The sequence below is a fragment of the Carcharodon carcharias genome, chromosome 21, assembly GCF_017639515.1.
Source record: "Carcharodon carcharias isolate sCarCar2 chromosome 21, sCarCar2.pri, whole genome shotgun sequence".
Classification (NCBI taxonomy): domain Eukaryota; kingdom Metazoa; phylum Chordata; class Chondrichthyes; order Lamniformes; family Lamnidae; genus Carcharodon; species Carcharodon carcharias.
In genome coordinates this window covers 78,623,275-78,643,224 of record NC_054487.1, presented here as the reverse complement: position 1 = coordinate 78,643,224, position 19,950 = coordinate 78,623,275, and the positions used below count along the sequence as shown (strand labels likewise).

General features: G+C 43.1%; 1 protein-coding gene across 6 annotated transcripts in view; it reads right to left on the bottom strand.

Annotated features, from left to right (window-relative positions):
- Positions 1 to 19,291, bottom strand: part of glt8d2 (glycosyltransferase 8 domain containing 2) — a 51,956-nt gene extending 32,665 nt beyond the window's left edge. Inside the window, exons 1-4 of one of the 6 annotated variants that reach the window (XM_041216505.1) lie at positions 19,215 to 19,291; positions 11,274 to 11,323; positions 5,632 to 5,724; positions 1,466 to 1,679 (exon numbers count right to left, since the gene is read on the bottom strand). In XM_041216505.1, the coding sequence (XP_041072439.1) occupies positions 1,466 to 1,679; positions 5,632 to 5,724; positions 11,274 to 11,292 (326 nt within the window). In that variant the 5' untranslated portion in view covers positions 11,293 to 11,323; positions 19,215 to 19,291. Of the gene's footprint in view, positions 1 to 1,465; positions 1,680 to 4,209; positions 4,302 to 5,631; positions 5,725 to 11,273; positions 11,324 to 16,725; positions 16,740 to 17,752; positions 18,117 to 18,729; positions 19,129 to 19,214 lie in introns of those variants that run through there. The other 5 variants (XM_041216504.1, XM_041216508.1, XM_041216506.1 and 2 more) reach the window with 5 other exon arrangements.
- Positions 19,292 to 19,950: the final 659 nt, after the last annotated feature.

Here is a 19,950-nt window from a genome sequence, read left to right as displayed (position 1 = left end):
CTTAAACAGTTAGGTTTAAAAAAACACTCATCAGAACTGAAAGGTTCTCGACTTGTAACATTAAATCTGTTTCTCTCTCTATAGATGCTGCCAGACTGGCTGAGTGCTTTCCAGGATTGTCTGTTTTTATAACAAAAACAGAATTACCTGAAAAAACTCAGCAGGTCTGGCAGCATCGGCGGAGAAGAAAAAAGTTGACGTTTCAAGTCCTCATGACCCTTCGACAGAGGACTCATGAGGACTCGAAACGCCAACTCTTTTCTTCTCCGCCAATGCTGCCAGACCTGCTGAGTTTTTCCAGGTAATTCTGTTTTTGTTTTGGATTTCCAGCATCCGCAGTTTTTTGTTTTTGTCTGTTTTTATATCTGATTTTCAGTATCCACAGAGTTTAGCTTTTATTTTATAAAGGCATCGCTCACTTAAGCATGATATGAATTTGTTGAGAGGTGAGTGGATATTTTATAATTCACATTCACTTCAGATTTTTCAACCCATCCAAGGTTAAAGCATATTTCTCACTCCACATTAGGAATCAATTCAAACACAGTGAATTCGCTTATTATGTTCTTGTAGATATTATAAGAAGCAATGAAAATTTATTATGTCTCTCATTTAACAATGTAAATGGTGCCTTTTTTTCCTCTGTGACAATCAATATTCATCACAGGAGGTCGTCATTTGGCTCATTGAGTCCATGTCAAGAGCAATCTACATAGTATTGTTGAAAAAGAGACATGTCAAAGCTTTTCATTTTGCACTCATCAGGACACTTCGCAAGAATGCCAATATAAGAGGAAAACAACAATTTATACTGTATGTGAAAAGAGTGCTGATTGGTTGGCAAGTGGACTCTGATTGGTAGAGGTGTTGCCATGGAGAATGCACCAGTGATGGTGACTGACAGTTAACTGCCAAGCATTTTAAAAAAATTTTAACCAGGCAGCTTAAACCTTGATTGGTCAAGGCATTGTCCTGAGGAATGGCTGTCACTTGTTTTGTTTATGTTTAGATAGTCTCCATTTCCCATCCTTTCCTCGTAGAATACAAACATATCCCTTCAGATAATTATCTAACCCTCTTTTGAAAGCCACAATTGAATCTGCCTCCACCAACCATTCAGGTAGCGCATTCTGGATCCTAACCACTTGCTACATAAAAAAGCTTTTCCTCATGTCACTGTTGGTTCTTTTGACAATCACTTTAAATCAGTTCCTCTGGTTCTCCGCCCTTATGCAATGGGAACACTTTCTCCCTATCTACTCTGTGTAAACCTGTGCAAACCTCCATCAAATCTCGCCTCAACCTTCTCTGCTCTAAGGAGAACAACCCCAGCTTCTCCTATCCATCTACATAACTGAAGTACCCTCGTTCCTGGAACCATTCTTGTATATCTTTTCTGCGCCCTCTTCATTTATTCAGTGAATAAAAAAAGACGTGGAATCAGAAATTATGACAAACACCTTACCTAATATGAATGAGGGAGTCTCTCAGTGTAATTATGTAGAAAACGATATTGGCGTTGGTGTTGCTATAGATACTGTTGATTGTTGCTATCGTTCCACCCAATCGATCTTCTGCAGCGCATATTATAATTGGTATAACACTTTCTGGAGCAGCAAGTTCACTTTGTTTCATTGTATGGATTGCACTGTGGACAGTTGGAGATTCGGGTTCTTCTGCTGAATAGCAAATGCAGAGAATTAGTTTCATTAAATGGCAAACCATTCACTTAATAATGACTGCATTACACAGAATTTTGCAGCACAGACACAGGTCATTCATTCAAAAAGATCCATGACAGCGTTTGTGCTACATGTATCTCTCCTCCCACCTTACATCATCTAACCCTATCAGAATAACCTTCCATTCCTTTCTCCCTCATGTGGTTATCCAATGTTCCTTCAAGTGCATCTATACTATTCACCTCAACGCTTCCACATTCCAACCACTCTCTGGGTGAAGAGGTTTCTCCTGAGTTCCTATTGGATTTATTAGTGACTATTTTGCATCGATGGCCCTTAGTTTTGCAATTCCTCACAAGTAGAAACATCTTCTCTAAGTACACCCTATCAAAACCCTTCATAATTTTCAAGATCCCTATTAGGTTCCCCCTTTTTGTTTTCTAGAGAAAAGCCGTCCACCCTGTTCAGTCTTTCCTAAGAGATGTACCCTCCTATTTCTGATACAATCATTGCAAATATTTTTTGCTCTGTCTCAGTTTGTCTCAGTTTTTCTATTCGAGTACCAATTTTCCCATCCAGGAATTGGTTCAGGGGTTTCCTGGGAGATTTACGTCTTTCTGGAAGTTCCAGTAAGAATCACATCAGTTATGTGGAAAGACTAGGGAAGATGAGACAGAGTAAAGAAAGTCGAAGGGAGATTTGATAGAGGTGTTCAAAATGATGAAGAGTTTCCATAGAGTAAATAAGGAGAAACTGTTTCCATGGGCTGCAGGGTCATTAACAAGAAGACACAGATTGAAGGTAATTGGCCAAGGAACCAGAGGGGAAGATGAGAATCATTTTTACACATTGAGTTGTTGTGATCTGAAATGCACTGCCTGACAGAGCAGTGAAAGCAGAGTCAATAGCAACTTTCAAAAGAGAATTGGATAAATACTTGAAGGGGGAAATTTGCAGGGCTATCAGGAAAGGGCTTGGGAGTCAGACTAATTGGATAGCTCCTTCAAAGTGCCAGCATGGGACAAAGGGAGGGAGGATGCCTCCAATGGACACAGCTGGTAGACGGCAGCCAACTTGTGACTCCAAATCTCCATCCTTCTGTGTGAATGGTCATGGCTGACAAGGTCTCAGGTGGTTAGTCTTTCTGTGCTGCCAAGGCAATGGTATCTCTAGAGAGCCTTGAAGGTGGTGGAGACGAGCAGAATAGTATCAGGGGGAGGGTTCTCACACATGGCTCTCATCACCCTGGTCAAAGAGCAATGACTCCAAGTGCAATCATGTATGAACAGGAGGAACATGTATCTCTGGTGCTCCAGGAAGTCCTTCACTTGGAAAGGGTAGGGTGGAGACACCATATTTAGATGGAAGCCAGGTGAGGGCTTAGCACTTGAGGCTTCACCTCAATTTGTTGCATAAGAACATCAGAAATAGGAGCAGGAGTAGGCCATTCAGCCCCTCATGCCTGCCTTACCATTCAATACTGCCCCAGGCCTCAACTCTTCTTTCGTGCCAGCTCCTCATAGCCCTCAGCTCCCCGATATTTCAAAAATCTATGTACCTTCTCTTTAAAAACTTTCAGTGATTTAGCCTCCATGACTCTCTGGGGGTGGGGAATTCCAGACACTCACTACCCTCTGAGAGAAGAAATTCCTTCACATCTCAGTTTTAAATGAGTGTCCCCTTATTCTGTAACTACGTCCCCTAGTTTGAGATTCCCCCACTAGTGGAAACATTTTCTCAACATCTAGGTCCACAGGGGAGTCGATGGTGTAGGCTGAGGCAACCCTGCCTTGGTAATGGCTCTCATCCAGATGAGGAGGAGGGGGGCCCACTGCAGGTTGGCACAGGAGGAGCAAGGGCCTGAGCAGCAAGAAGCAGTGGGGCCTCTAGAAGGTCCAGAGGCTGGCGAACAGGGTCCACTGCAAGGGTGAGCATTGGCCCGACCATGGGTGTATCACAGGCGATATTCTTATTTAGAAATGAGCAAAAGGCAACGCCCTCGTATGTCCAGGATGTGGTTGCTCACATCTGCCAGCTTCTCTATTATGAGCTGCGGCTGCAGGGACTCTGGAGGAGTAATGCAGAGTTCCTGGCCCGCAATGAATGAATGTGCGTCCAGATGTCATTTAAATACGGCTCCAAGATCTTCGACACCATGGGATAACGCCAGGTTGGGTGACTCCCTGTCCGCCCCGCCACGTGGTTCACCATGCTCCTCACGGATGCATAATTAAGAAGTTGAACAGCGGAAGATGGTGTGTGTTCAGGCGTCCGGCAGAGCAGTGGGAATCACACCAACTTTCCCACCCACCACTGGACTTAGACTCCAGAACCAAACATTCCACCCTACGACTCTGCTTCTAATTGGTAATGCTCAGTGCTACAACAACCAGCGCCTTTACCCAGCAGTCCAAAAGTATTACATAGTATTTATAGTGGAGACAGGCCAAATACGTCCATGCCAGTATTTATGCTTTACCCGAGCCTCCTCCCACCCTTTGTCATCTCATTCCATCAACATTCTAACCTTCTAATCCTTTCTCCTCATCTACTTATCCAGCTTGAATGTAGCTATGCTATTTGCCTCAACGGCTCCACATGTCAGCCTGTTGAAATTTTCTATTGAAATTGAAGAATTAAAGGGAAAATTAGTTTTACTAAAACAAGCTTAAAGATACATGCACACATTTATACAGCAGCTTGTACTGAATAGGATGCAGATGATGGTGCTTTGTTTGAGAACACCTTAGATTTCTCAAAGTGGACACTGACTGTCACCGTGTCACAAAATGTTTACATTAAATTAATGTCATGAAAGAAATAATTAACGTGCACTAGTTGATTGTATGTATGGGGGTGGGGGGGGGTGGTGCTGCGTGCAGGTTGGGTCCCAATGCCTAAGTACTTTTGAAGTGTAGTCACTATTGTAATATAGGACATCTGACAGCCAATTTGCACACAGCAAGCTCCCACGAACAGCAATGTGATAATGACCAATGTGATAATGACCTGTTCTTCCAATATTGTTGGTGAAGAGATATATATTGGCCAGGATACCAGGGAGAATTGCCCAGCTCTTCTTCCAAACAGTGCTGTGGCATCTTTTAGAGCAGATAGGGCTTCAGTTTACCATCTGACTTGAAAGATGGCACCTCTGACAATGTAGCACTCTCTCAGTACTGCACTAGGAAATGCACTCGAGTCTCTGGGATGGATTTGAACCCACAATCTTTGACTTAGAGGCAAGGGTGGAGTGTGGGGGGACAACCAACGGAGACCCAGCTGACATAAAGTCAAAATCAGTAAAGTTCGTTTGTGAACTTACGTTCCTGCAAAACCTCAAACGGCGAGATCACGTATGACAAACATACTTTACAATGCGAGTCATTTAGATAGGTTTCAGCCATCCTAAAATTTTACATGTATGAAGGATCAAAGGCAATAAAAACATATGTTTTTAATAAATTTAAAGCAAAATTTACTGGAGAAATCATTCAATAAAACAAGAATACAAGAAAAGTGTAAAATTTGTCACACTGACAGCACCTTAATTGAGGGTGCATGCAGACTGTGATCAGGAATGAAACTGCAGCAACAAGTAACATCCACGTGCAAACAACAGCAGATGACACATGAGCCGTACACACTTTCTACTGAAGGAAATATGTCATGGACACCTTCCTTTTTTAACTTTATTTCGGCTTTTATTCTGGCATTTTCTAAAGGTGGCTTCTATTTTTTCATTTTTTAAATTTTTAAGTGAATTTGATCCATAGTGGACGAACTGGTGTACAAAGACATGGATAAGCAAATTTGCAAATGGTGGGACTTTACTGTAAACTATCGACATGTCAAATTGCTTCAAACCTAAATATTTTTGTAATATATTCTTCCACCAACTCCCAGAACCAACATGAACCCTGATGTCAAACAACAGAGAAACACTCACCTAATTCCTCCTTGTACAGCGACATGTTGTGAAATTTGTTGTAAAGAACCAGGCAAAATGTCAGAATGACTAGGAACAGCAAGCCTTGATTAACTAGAAAAAAAACATAAAAGGGGAAAAAAACAAAAAGAAACAGAACACTTAAAAGTCAGGAATCCATCCAGAGGAGAGAAAACCTAAAAGAATCAATCAGCATCTCACAAACAAACAAAGCTCATTATAAATAAAACATGAATTTCATTAAAAAAATTAAAACTATTTTTTATTTCATGAACTTGTTATCTTACTGATGTTGTTAAGCTGAAATGCATTTTAAACAATCGGAATACAGGCCAAATGCTGGAAAATGGGATTAAGATAGTTAGGTGCTTGATGGCCAGCATGGACATGATGGGCAAAGGGCCTGTTTCTGTGTTGTATAACTCTATGACTCTAATACATGAGGCAAGCTGTGAAAACACCTCTAGCATTCCCTGGTGCTTCGATAGCTGATTGGCCCAACCTCAACACCAACCTTGGGATATTGCCAGCATTAAAATAACACAAATTGGAAAATATAGGCTCAGGAATCACCAAGTACAGTAAACTTTGTGTTAACTGGCACTCTACCAACCAGGATTCCCTACTAACCAGAATTTCCCTGGAAGGAAAAAACAGTTCAGACCAGTACTCCTATTTCCCAGCTTTTAACTGGCGTTCCATTTTAAGGTATACAAGACCGGTTCAGACGGAACTCTTATTTCCCAGTTTTTAAACTGGTGTTCCATTTTATGGTATACAAGACCAGTTTGGATAGTACTCTTATTTCCCAGTTTTTAACTGGTGTTCCATTTTAAAGGTATACAAGACCAGTTTGGACCAGTATTCTTATTTCCCAGTTTTTACTGTTCTTTCTTTCTGGGTCTGATTTTCCTCGATACGAATTATTACTTGACCAATCAGAAGCAATTACAAGGTTATCCAGAACCCATACCTGTATACTGTATTATTTTATACCTTATTTTACGTTTTAATGTACTGTTGAAGATCAGAAGTAAAAAGAATACTGTTCTTTACTTCCTGACTAATTGCATATTAATTGAAGCTACAAGTATTACACCATATTCCATTGGTAAATGGAACTCTCCGTTGGCTGGCATTTTTGATTAACCGACACCACTCATTCCCCACATATGCCGGACAGTAAAGATCTTACTGTAATTTATTATGCCAACAAATACAACAACAGCTTGCATTTATCCAGCACCTGAAACGTTCACTGGGGTGTCACTGACACACAGAGGATATTAGGGCCAATGATCAAAAGCTTAATCAAAGAGGTAGTTTTTAAGGAGCGTCTTAAAGGAGGAACAAGAGGTAGAGAAGCAAAGAAGTGTAGGGCCTTGGGAGAGATGGCCGTGAATGGTGAAACAGTTAAAATTGGGGATGCGTAAAAGGCCAGAATCAGAGGAGCACAGAGCTCTGGGAGAGTCGTAAGGTTGGATAGCAGTGCAGTATATTGTGTCACGGAGCAGGAAAATGAGGATTTAGGCCTTCATGTCAAAAAGGATAGCTCAGGTGGAATTATTGAATATAGCCTGGGCAGTTCATCATACAAAACTACTGGGCACACCACAGGAAAGAAACAATCTGACTCCTGGCAGCTCTTTCACGTAGAATGATATAATGGTTACTATGGAAACAGGTTGCTGGGCCCTGCCCATCTATGTTGAGATTAATCCACCACATCAGTGGTCGTCCTGAACCCATGGGCAGAATCTTCGGTTCAGCGAGCGGGGGCGGGGCCCGCTTGCCGAGGTGTAAAACGACGCGCGGGGGTTGGGGGGGGGGGGGTTGTCATTTAGATTTTCAGTTCAGCGGGCACGCAGCCGACTCAGCTACACGTCCAGCGAGCTGTCAAAGGCCTGTTAAAAAGCAATGAAGGCAATTAGCTGAGCTGCCCGTCCAACCTTAAGGTTGGCATTTTTCGTGGAACCTCATCAACTGGGGGCGGGATGAGGTTTCATGAATGATTTAAAATTTTCAAAAAATTTTTTTTATTTTAAGATTTCATATGAGGGGACATGACATAAACATTTTTACAGCACTTTATCAGATCGTGTAAACTTAAAATTCTGCGCTTTTTTTGCACGTGTGCATGAAAGAGCGCACTTCCTACTCAGGCAACACCCACTACCTCCCCCAGCCGCACAGGGAACGCTCAGCGCTTCCCGGCGCGTGTCATGCTGAGCGGGCCTTAATTGGCCCACCCACATAAAATGGCGTCGCCGAGCCAATTGGCTCCACGCTCGCCCCCCCCCCCCACCCACAAACCCCCCCGACGGGGAGAAAATTCTCCCCCATGTGTCTGCCTGGTCCCATTATTCCGCTAAGCCCCTTTACCTCAACCACCAATCTAACCTCTTCTTAAGTGTTGACAGAAGACTTGTCGACTTGGTCCCGGATTCTTTGGCCACATTTACAAGGGAAAGGGATAAATAGAAAGGAAGGGTTGGAATTTTTTTTCTTCTCTCTGTGGCATAATCAACTATCCGGACTCACATGGTGCTGGTTTGCGGAATTTACATTTTTGCTCAGGTTTCCGCTCGAGCTCTTTTACAGATCACCAAACCTAGAATCTTCCATGAAGCTGTGCAATTGGACAGTGTTATCCAATGTAATTTTTGTTTTTAAAATTACGTCAAAAAGTATTCATATTTTTTATTCTTTCATAAGATGCGAGTGTCACTACCCATCCCTAAATTACCCTTGAGAAGGGTTATGAGAATTTATACAATTAAAGGTGGTAACATAAGAACATAAGAAATAGGAGCAGGAGTAGGCCATTCAGCCCCTTGAGCCTGCCCAGCTATTTAATAAGATCATGGCTGATCTGATTATGGCCTTAACTCCACTTTCCTGCCCCCCCCACCCCCAACCCCCAATAACCCTTGACTCCCTTTTGGATCAAAAATCTGTCTTTCTTGAATATATTCAATGACCCAACCTCCGCTGCTCTCTGGAGTAGAGAATTCCAAAGATAAACGACCCTCTGAGAGAAGAAATTTCTCCTCATCTCCATCTTAAATAGGAGACCCCTAATTTTAAAACTGTGATCCCTAGTCCTAGGTGCACCTATGAGGGGAAACATCCTCTTAGCATCCACCCTGTGAAGCCCCCTAAGAATCCTATATGTCTCAATAAGATCACATCTCACCCTGATGCAGTTTTATTAATACGCTGAAAATAGGTTTATAATAAAAAAAGTAATTTTATTAAGAATCTAATCCACCTATGAATGGGTGAATAACTGAAAGCGACTTTGTATAGAACCATTTACTAGTTGCATTGGTGTACATTAATTAAGCTTCTCAGCAAATTATTATTTTTTCAATTTTTAAAAGGTGCCGATTAGCTTCCTTGCGCCTAAATCAACCAGCTTCATTTTAAGAGCCCTCTTTAAAGGCCCACAAAAATAGGCACAACTGCAGAAGCTCACCATGATGATTAATTTATTCTTTCAAGGCAGGCATTTGTAGCCCAACCCTAACTGACTTTGAACGGAGTGGCTTGCTAGGCCATTCCAGGGAGCAGTTAAGAGTCAACCACATTGCTCTGGGTCTGGAGTCACATGTAGGCCAGACCAGGTAAGGAGGGCAGATATCCTTCCCCTAAACAGACAGCTAGGATTTTATGATAATCAATGACAGGTTCACAGTCACCATTTAGCTTTCAGGTTTTATTAATTGAATTTAAATTCCACTAGCTGCCCTGAAGGGGGGGTTTGAACCTGTGTCCCCAGAGCATTAGACTGAATCTCTGTATTCTTAGTCCATTGACATTATCACTATGCCACCATCTCCCCCAAACTAATTCAGTTGGGAGGACATGGTCATACATGTTGGTGGGCCAACTTCCAGCACAGATTTTTTTTAAAAAAAACACTACAAAAGGTCATGGAAATTCGATTGGTTCTGGATGTAAATGGCACTTTAAAATTCCTCAATCTGTTGTGCTAGTTATGCTGGTTTTGGTCACGTTGCACTGAGAAAATACAATGCAACCCAATGTAAACTCCACGCCAACGTGTTTTTTTAATATATACTTCGAGGAGAAGCTTCCTTCAAAGGGATGAGCTTCCCCAGCCCACCCGACATTGAGAGGCAGGATATGGAGAGATGGGCAATTGTTTTGCACAGATCCCAAACAAAATTCAATTCATATGCAGTCCAATCCTTCAGAAATACATTTCCTGACACTTGGCGATGATAAAACGTTTTTGATCCCTGTGGGTGAGGGAGGCCATTTACTATTCGGACAAACATCAAGACTAAAGTAAAATAATGCAGACACTGAAAACCTGAAATAAAAACAGAACATGCTGGAAATTCTCAGCAGGTCTGACAATATTTGTGGAGAGAGAAACAGAGTTAAGTTGGGCTACAAGGAAACGATCTCTGCTCTGGTCAGGAAAAGTTTGTGTTTTTGTGTTAAGTAAAAGATTAGTAATAAGCATACATATCTTTGCACTGGAATATTAATAGAAGTGATACTGAGTGTTTCCTGTCATACTCAGTGTTCTCTACGTTTTGCCTACTGTGGAATAAAGCAGTTTACAAACTTATTTTACCTAATGTAAATTCAATCCACCTGCGGAAGGATTAAGGGAACACACGTGTGTAAGACAGGAAAATTCAATCTGGAACAATAGAGCTTCACTGTTACATTCCCATGTGTCACAACTGGGCTAGTAGATACAGGCTAGAGGGAGTCATCTCCTATCGGAAAGAAGCCATCAAACCGCTAGAGTAAGAACCTGACTGAATCGCCACGGCACTCCCAAATTCATAACATTCTTCAAAACCAACTTCATAGATCATAGCTCCTGTTACCCCTCTCCAATTCTTTCCCAAATGCAGCCCATTCTGTCTCCGTGAAATGTACCTTGGCACACTTTGGGAGATATTAAATAGGTGTGGGTTGGGATAGGCTGGGAGCAGTGCGAGCATCAAACTTAAGTGACTATGATGACTTGAGCCATTTTGGGTCATTTTGACTCCTGGGTCTTGATCACGCTAGTTAAAATCGTGTGGTCCAGAGGCCACCCACCATTTGCATGGTAAGTGGTGGGGAAGGGGTTTCAGTCAGTAAGTGTAAAGATGGCGGGTTAGAGGTGCGATGGGTAGGCTGGGGCAGCAAAGACCAAGGTTTTAACTTGCAGGGCTCGACGGAACATTTAATTGAGCAGGGTACTCCCCTCAAAACGCACGGTAAAAGGCTATCAATGTTTTAATGGTCCAGTAGGTGTCCAATTCATATTTGCGTATGAAACTTCGGCCTGAATTGAGTGGGATTCTGAACCAGTTCCAAAGCAATAGTGTTAAAAATCCCCACAGAATAGATAACCGACCCATAATAATAAAAGCAAAATACTGCAGATGCTGGAGATCTGAAATAAAACAGAAAATGCTGGAAAAACTCAGCAGGTCTGGCGGCAACCCTGGAGAGAGAAGCAGTTAACGTTTTGAGTCCAATATGACTCTTCTTCAAAACCATTCCTATTCAGCTGCTCAATCACCTAGTTTCCACCTTCATGAAAAATCTATCCCAATATGTGTTTAATGTCAACAAATGTGAGAATTGTTGCTTTGGGGCATACTTACTTTTTCTAATTAATGCCATTCCTTCCGTGTCACTTAGCGAATGCTATGATCTGTAAGTGAAGAGAAACATTCATTAACAAAAACCTTGAAAAATGAATTATACACCAAAAACACCTCATTAGACTCCAGGGAGATTGTGTTTTAAGTGAGTCTTGGTGGGAGGGTTGGAGTGGGGGCAGAGAGAAATTCGATTTGCCATCACCCCCACTGCCAATGCTGACGCAAAATCTGCCAATGCCAGTCCATGCCAGCTTGTGACTTTTTAAAAATTCATTCATGGGATGTGGGCTTCGATGGTTGGGTCAGCATGGATTGCCCATCCCTAATTGCCCTTGAGAAGGTGGTGATGAGCTGCCTTCTTGAGCTGCTGCAGTCCATGTGGTGTAGGTACACCCACAGCGCTGTTAGGGAGGGAGTTCCAGGATTTTGACCCAGCGACAGTGAAGGAACGGCGATATAGTTCCAAATCAGGATGGTAAGCGGCTTAGAGGGGAACTTGCAGATGGTGGTATTCCCATCTATCTGCTGCCCTTGTCCTTCTAGATGGTAGTGGTCGTGGGTTTGGAAGCTGTTGACTAAGGAGGCTTGTTGAGTTCCTGCAGTGAGACAAATTCAGCATCGGGCCTTCATTCAAATGCCACTGGCTCCTGGGGATGGTAGCAAATCAGATGGTTCACATACAGAGTCAACTGGCAGCTCGAGTCTGGAAACATAACAACACTAGAAATCAGAAGCAGGGGTAGGTCCTACGGCCCTTTGAGCCTGATTCTCCATTCAATATGATCACAACTGATCTTATACCTGAACTACATCTTCCTGCACTATTCCCAAATGCCTGAATTCCCTTCGAGTCCAAACATCTATTGATCTCTTTCTTGAATATACTCAACAACTGAGCATCAACAGCTCTCTGCAGTAGAGAATTCCAAAGATTCACAACTTCTGAGTGAAGAAATTTCTCATTACCTCAGCCCTAAATCAGTATCTCTTACCCTGAGACTGTGACCCCTAGTTCTAGATTCTCCAGCCAAGGGAAACAGCCTCTAAGCAACTGGCCTTTCAAGCCCTCAGAGAATCATATACGTTTCAATGGGATCACCTCTCATTCTTCCAATCTCCAGTGAGTACAGTCCCATTCTACTCAATCTCTCCTCACAAGTCAACCTGTGTTACACCCTCTAAGGCAAGTATCTGTTTCCTTATATAAGGTGACCAAAACTGCATACAGTACTCCAGAGATAAAAATACGGTACTCTGGATGTGGATTTACCAAAAGTTCTATATAATTGCGGCAAGACTTCCTTACTTTTATAAAGGCTAATATACAATTTTCCTTGCAATCCAGTGAAGAGGGTTTCAAGCACAACTGACACGAGGCCAGAATTATTTTGGGAGCCCACTGGAAACATCACTGCTCCTGTTGGACCCACAAAAATACCCAGTATATATCCTGAAAGGAAAATCCTGCAGGGTAGTATTACACATTCCCCAAAACAAAAACAAAAATACCTGGAAAAACTCAGCAAGTCTGGCAGCATCTGCGGAGAGGAACACACTTAACATTTCGAGTCCGAATGACCTTTTAACAGAACTAATTAAAAATAGAAGAGAGGTGAAATATAAGCTGGTTTAAAGGGGGTGGGGGGGGGTGGTGGGTGGGACAAGTAGAGCCAGTGATAGGTGGAGGTAAGCAAAAGATGTCACAGACAAAAGGACAAAGAGGTGTTGAAGGTGGTGATATTATCTAAGGAATGTGCTAATTAAAGGTAGAAAGCAGGACAAGCAAGGTACAGATAGCCCTAGTGGGGGTGGGGTGAAGGAATCAAAAAAGGCTAAAAGGTAGAGATAAAACAATGGATGGAAATACATTTAAAAATAATGGAAATAGGTGGGAAAAGAAAAATCTATATAAATTATTGGGAAAAAAAGGGGGGATTGGAAAAGGGGTGGGGATGGAGGAGAGAGTTCATGATCTAACATTGTTGAACTCAATATTCAGTCCGGAAGGCTGTAAAGAGCCTAGTTGGAATATGAGGTGCTGTTCCTCCAGTTTGCGTTGAGCTTCACTGGAACAATGCAGCAGGCCAAGGACGGACATGTGGGCATGAGAGCAGGGTGGAGTGTTGAAATGGCAAGCAACAGGGAGATCTGGGTCATGCTTACAGACAGACCAAAGGTGTTCTGCAAAGCGGTCACCCAGTCTGCGTTTTGTCTCTCCAGTGTAGAGGAAACCACATGGGGAGCAACGAATGCAGTAGACTAAATTGAGGGAAGTCCATGTGAAATGCTGCTTCACTTGAAAGAAGTGTTTGGGCCCTTGGACGGTGAGAAGAGGGGAAGTGAAGGGGCAGGTATTGCACCTTCTGTGGTTGCATGGGAAGGTGCCGTGGGAGAGGGTTGAGGTGTAGGGGGTGACGGAGGAGTGGACGAGGGTGTCTCGGAGGGAACGATCCCTGTGGAATGCTGCCAGGGAGGATGAAGGGAAGATGTGTTTGGTGGTGGCATCATGCTGGAGTTGGCGGAAATGGCGGAGGATGATCCTTTGAATGCGAAGGCTGGTGAGGTGATAAGTGAGGACAAGGGGGACCCTATCATGTTTCTTGGAGGGAGAGGAAGGTGTGAGGGCAGATGCGCGGGAGATGGGCTGGACATGGTTGAGGGCCCTTTTAACCACTGTGGGTGGAAAACCTTCGGTAAGGAAGAAGGAAGACCTGTCAGAGGAACTGTTTTTGAAAGTGGCATCATCAGAACAGATGTGATGGAGGCGAAGGAACCGAGAGAATGGGATGGAGTCCTTACAGGAAGCGGGTGTGAGAAGCTATAGTCGAGGTAGCTGTAGGAGTCGGTAGGCTTGTAATGGACATTGGTGGACAGTCTATCACCAGAAATCGAGAGAGAGAGATCAAAGAAGGGAAGGGAAGTGTCAGAGATGGACCATGTGAAAATGATGGAGGAGTGGAAATTGGAAGCAAAATTAATAAATTTTTCCTCCAGATGAGAGCATGAAGCAACACCGAAGTAATCATCGTTGTACCGGAGAAAGAGTTGTGGGAGGGGGCCGGAGTAGGACTGGAACAAGGAATGTTCCACATACCCCATAAAGAGAAGGGCATAGCTGGGGCCCTTGCGGGTACCCATTGCCACACCTTTTATTTGGAGGAAGTGACAGGAGTTAAAGGAGAAATTATTCAGTGTGAGAACAAATTCAGCCAGACGGAGGAGAGTAGTGGTGGATGGGGATTGTTCGGGCCTCTGTTCGAGGAAGAAGTGGAGAGCCATCAGACCATCCCGGTGGAGGATGGAGGTGTAGAAGAGGTGGTGGTTGGGGCCAGGGAACTGGAAATTGTTGATATGATGTAGGGTGTCAGAGGAATCACGGATGTAGGTGGGAAGGGACTGGACAAGGGGAGAGAGAGAATGGAGTCAAGATAGCAAGAAATGAGTTCCGTGGGGCAGGAACAGGCTGACACGATTGGTCTGCTGGGACAGTCCTGTTTGTGGATTTTGGGTAGGAGGTAGAAGCGGGCTGTCCGAGGTTGGGAGACTGTGAGGTTGGAAGCTGTGGAATAAAGATCTCCAGAGGAGATGAGATCAGTAACAGTCCTGGAAATAATGGCTTGATGTTCAGTGGTGGGGTCATGGTCCAGGGGAGGTAGGAGGAAGTGTCTGCAAGTTGACGCTCAGCCTCTGCGAGGTACAGGTCAGTGCGCCAGACAACAACAGCACCACCCTTGTCAACAGGTTTGATGACAATGTCAGGGTTGGACCTGAGAGAACGGAGTGCAGCAAGTTCAGCGAGAGACAGGTTAGAGTGGGTGAGAGGAGCAGAGAAATTGAGACGAAGAAATTTACACATTCCCCAACTCCATTTTGCAACCTTGCCCAAGTTGAGTTTCACCCCCCTCCCCCCAGTGTTTATGATTGTATTGCCCAACTATAAAGCATGTGATGATTATTCTAACTATTCAAAGGTGAGAAGGGGCATCGCCTCTGTCTTTTGGATGAGATGACAACCAGGTGGATGTAGAAGATGCCAAGCTGCTTTACACCCAATGAAGTACATTTTTTTTGAAGTGTAGTCAATGCAGTTGTAATGTGGAAAACATGGCAGCTAATTTGTGAATAGCAAAGTCCCATAACTAGCAATGACATAATACTAAAAAATGTTGGTTGAGGGATAAATATTGGCCAGGACAGCAGGGAGAACAGCCCACTGGTCTTCTTCAAAATAGCATCAAGAGACATTTTTAACTCCTCTTGAGATGGCCAAGTGTGTAAAGTCTTTCTGAAAGACAGCACATCCGCCAGTCCAACACCCCATCAGTCCTGCAGAAGGAGTGTCAGCTTAGCTTTATGGACTCAAGTTTTTTGGAGTGGGTCTTGAACCCACAATCACCTGACTTAGAGGCAAGAAATAAGAACAGAATGGGAAAACAAATGTAGGTGCATTGAAACCATTAAAACCTTCAATCTCTGCCTATCTTTAGGAACTTTGTTCAATGAATCCCAAACAAGTATTAACTGATTTTACAACTAACATTTTATAAGCTGTTGCAGCCACTAAATGGCTAAGTTAATTTCAAATACATTTTAAAATTAATCTTATGTGCAATGGGAAAAGCAAGTGATAAAAAACATAAGAAAAAGGATAGGAGTAGGCCATATGGTCCCTTGAGCCTGCTCTGCTATTCAATAAGATTATGACTAATCTGATCTTGGCTTCAACTCCACTTTTCCGCCTGTTCCTCAGAACCCTCGAGTCCTCTTTGGTTTGAGAATCTGACTATCTCAGCCTTGAATACATTCAGTGATCCAGCTTCCATAGCTCTCCGGCGTGGAGAATTCCAAAGATTCACCATCCCCTGAGGGAAGAAATTCCTCCTATCTCCATCTTAAATGGGCGACCCCTTATTCTGAAACTGTGCCCCCTAGTCCTAGTTTTCCCCATGTGGGGAAACATCCTCTCTAGCCTGTCATGCCCCCTCAGAATCTTCTAAACACCAATGAGTATAAGCCCAACCTGCTCAACCTTTCCTCATAAAGACATAATGATAACTAAAAAATCTAGTAACCTTACACAAATCTTTGAGAAAGCCTGGTTCCACTTGTGGTCATCGTACACTTTACAGTTGCAAAAAGAATGCATATCCACCCAGTGATGGAATCTTGGCAGATTACATAGAGAACCCTAGCCTTTGCTCAAGCACAGTACAGTCAAAGGAAGTAATGCAGATGAATAGAATACAGCATCTCCAGCCAAGCTATATCATATATTCACATTTCCAAGAAGATGAATACTGCAGCACCATAAGATTTATTAACATTTAAATCCAAACCCCTACCTTTCTCCTTTGAGCATAAGAGCTGCTGGAAACACATATTAACATTAAGTATCAATCTAAAAACTCTGCATTAGAATACCAATTATGTCATTTAGTGGTAGCGCTCTCACCTTTGAGTCAGAAGACTGTGGGTTCAAATCCACTTACACAGTACAGAAGGAGAACTGCACTGTTGAAGGTGCCATCTTTCAGATGAGATATTAAACCAAGGCTTTGTCTGCCCTCTCAGGTGAATGTAAGAGATTGCTTGGCTTCAAAGGGAAAAGTTCGTCCTGGCCAACATTTGTCCCTCAATAATTATCTAAAACAGATTATTTGGTTATTATCACATGTTGATTGTGGGAGCTTGCTGTGCATAAAGTGGCTGTCATGCTTTCTATATTAAAACAGGTACTTCACTGTCTGTCACAGACTCTGAGGTTGTGAAAGGCATGAGTTGGTTAGCCGAGCCTTGTATGGCAAACAGGGCCACAAATTAACATCTCATCTGAGGGATGACACCTGCAACAGTGCAGCACTCCTTCAGTACTGCACTAGATTAACAGTCTAGATTCTGTGCTGGAGAGGGACTTAAACCTTCCAACTTAGATGAAAAGTGCTACCACCACCACTAACTCGCTAAACGGTACGATTGATACTCTGTGCAGAGTTCTTGGATTAATACTTAGTGTTGACATATAGATTTCTTTCTCTTCCTCCTCTTTACTATGAAGCTTTCTTCTCCACACATGAGACAGAAGTTCAAAAGCAGAGTTAACCAGCACTAACTGATCCAGCCTCTTAACGCCATGCATTAGGTGACTGGAAATTTGTTTTCCACTGGAACCCCAGTACAAAAGATTCCTAATCGCTTAACACATGAGGTAAGATGACAAGGACAGCACGTGCCGGTTAACTCAACCTTTCACCATTCATTTCCTGCAGCCATGTTGTGTCTCCTCTCTGACAGTTGTCTCTAACCACCTGTTTGGGTTATGGTACAATCTATAATATAAACATTTAGTTTAGAATTTTTGTTAAACTCCAAACGTCACACTTTGCATAACAACAAGGGCTACTAACTATATGGTGCCTTTTACTTATTAAAACATCTCAAGGAGTTTCACAGGAGCATTATCACACAAAATAATAGCTAACCTTAAGCATTTTCTTTTAAAAAAAAGAAAGGAATCCAGTTATTCTGCTCTCTTTCCTGATTTTGAGATAACCTCGAGAAGATGTTGAGATATGGAAGGTCACCCCAGGAGTAGGTAAATAGAATTCAGGTACAGCCAGCAAGGACATGAAGGGCTGAATGTCTCCTGTGCTGCAACCATTCTCCGATCAGCCACGGTCTCAGTGAACGGGGGAAAGCAGGCTCGAGGGGCTGAATGGCCACATCGCGTTCCTATGAGCTGTTGCAGCAGCTGCAGCAATAATTGTACTCAGATTAACGGGATTTAATTGAACCACTTCTATGCCGAGGTAAAAGAAAACACAGAAGTGGCCTCACAGGAACAGATGAGGTCAGTAGCTGAACGTTACCACTGTGCAACATCAGACCCCAAGACTAACCGTGAGCAACGTCAGAGGAAAACAGCTTGGAGATATTTTGGAGGGGGGAGTCTTGACACAGGGACGAGGCGACCTTTCAATAAGTAAGATTTTCTAGAAGAACATGTATGGGTGTTTTCACAACATTGTGACAAGTAATGATGATCCCAAAAAAAAGTTGACAGCGGCACAATGTTCTTCAGTGAGCAATGGATGTTCCACCCATCGTGCTCACATTGAGCTTTATCTTAGAAACAAAACTCGGTGTTGGTTATTTAGATTTTAATAAGGCAGCTTCGGGTGTTTGTTTTTAAACGCTGAACCTACAAAGCTGAAGCTGCGGCGGCCCAATATTCCGCGTTAAAAAAAATGTTTTGATCCTGGGTGACTGTCTAGGGGGCTAACTTTGTGCTGACGTTGTGCACTTCCAGTCAACAGGCGGCACTTCACAAGAGTAAAGGCTTAACTTCATATTCATTCCAGGCAGCAGTGCTGGGGGCTCCTGTTGAAAATGACAGCAACAACAACAACAAAAAACTGAAGACTTGCAAAGTGTCTCCATTAAACTTTCTTCAATTTACCTCAATTCACTTCCTAGACTCCAGCTGAAAACGTCGGTGTCAATTTTTTTCCTTGAAAATCTGCTTTCTGGCTTCCCTCTTGCAATATTTTCCTTTATAGGTAAATAAAAAGAATTAACTTTTTCCCCCACAAACTTTGAAAAGTTGATGGCAGGACGGATGTGGCGATATGCTGTTGCCTCTTTTCCACGCGAGCAGTCAGGGAGGGAGAGAGAGAGAGATCCAGTATAAATGAGGACCAGATGTCTCTACCATTCCCCATGCAGATCCTGTTGTTCCATTTCACTTTCTCTCTCTCTCCCTGTCCCTCCCTCTGCAAATTACAAATTCCATCTGTGGGCTGCACATAGCTCAGATCAGGAGCCAGGAGAGAGTGCTGAGCTCCTCTCGAACTAACGCAGACACGTTCAGAAAGCGAGCCACTTCGAGATGCCTCAACCCTCAATAAGAAATAAACGCGCCCGAGATTTGTGTTTAAATCTTGCCTTTAACGTTTTCCACATATTGAGAGCTCCGAGGATACGACTTTTCAGGCTCTAGGCGTCAATTGATCTCACAGTGTGAAGAAGGCGGGAGACAGTGGCGTACTGGTAACTGGACTAATAATCTAGCGGATCAGAGTAATAGCCTGCAGGCATGAGTTTAAATCCTGCCATAGTAGCTGATAGGATTTGAATTTAATTAATAAATGTAGAGTCTAGAGTTAGTATCAGTAATGGTGACCATGACAACTTTTGTTTTGGGTCCAAAAAAAATCTATCTGGTTCACTAATGTCCTTTAGGGAAAGAAATCTTCCATCATTGCTTGGTCTGACCTGCCTGTGATTCCAACCCCAGCAGCAATGTGGTTGACTCTTCACTTCCCTCTGAAATGGCCTAGCAAGCCAATCAATTCAAGGGCAGTTAGGGATGGACAACAAATACTGGCCTTGCCAGCAATGCCCAAATCCCATGAAAGAATAAAGGACTTGCATTTATGCAATGCCTCCATTATGTCCCAAGGCTCTACAGCCAATGAAATAAGTGCTCTTTGAAGTGTAGTCTCTATTTTAATGTAGGACATAGCACAGCACAGCAAGTTCCCACAAATGTGATCATGACCCATCTGTTTCAAGCGATGTTGGTTAAGGGATAAATACTGGCCAGAGCTTCAGGGAGAATTCCGCTGCTCTTCTTTGAAATGGTGCCACACAGGATGTTTTACATCCGGCCGAGAGAGCA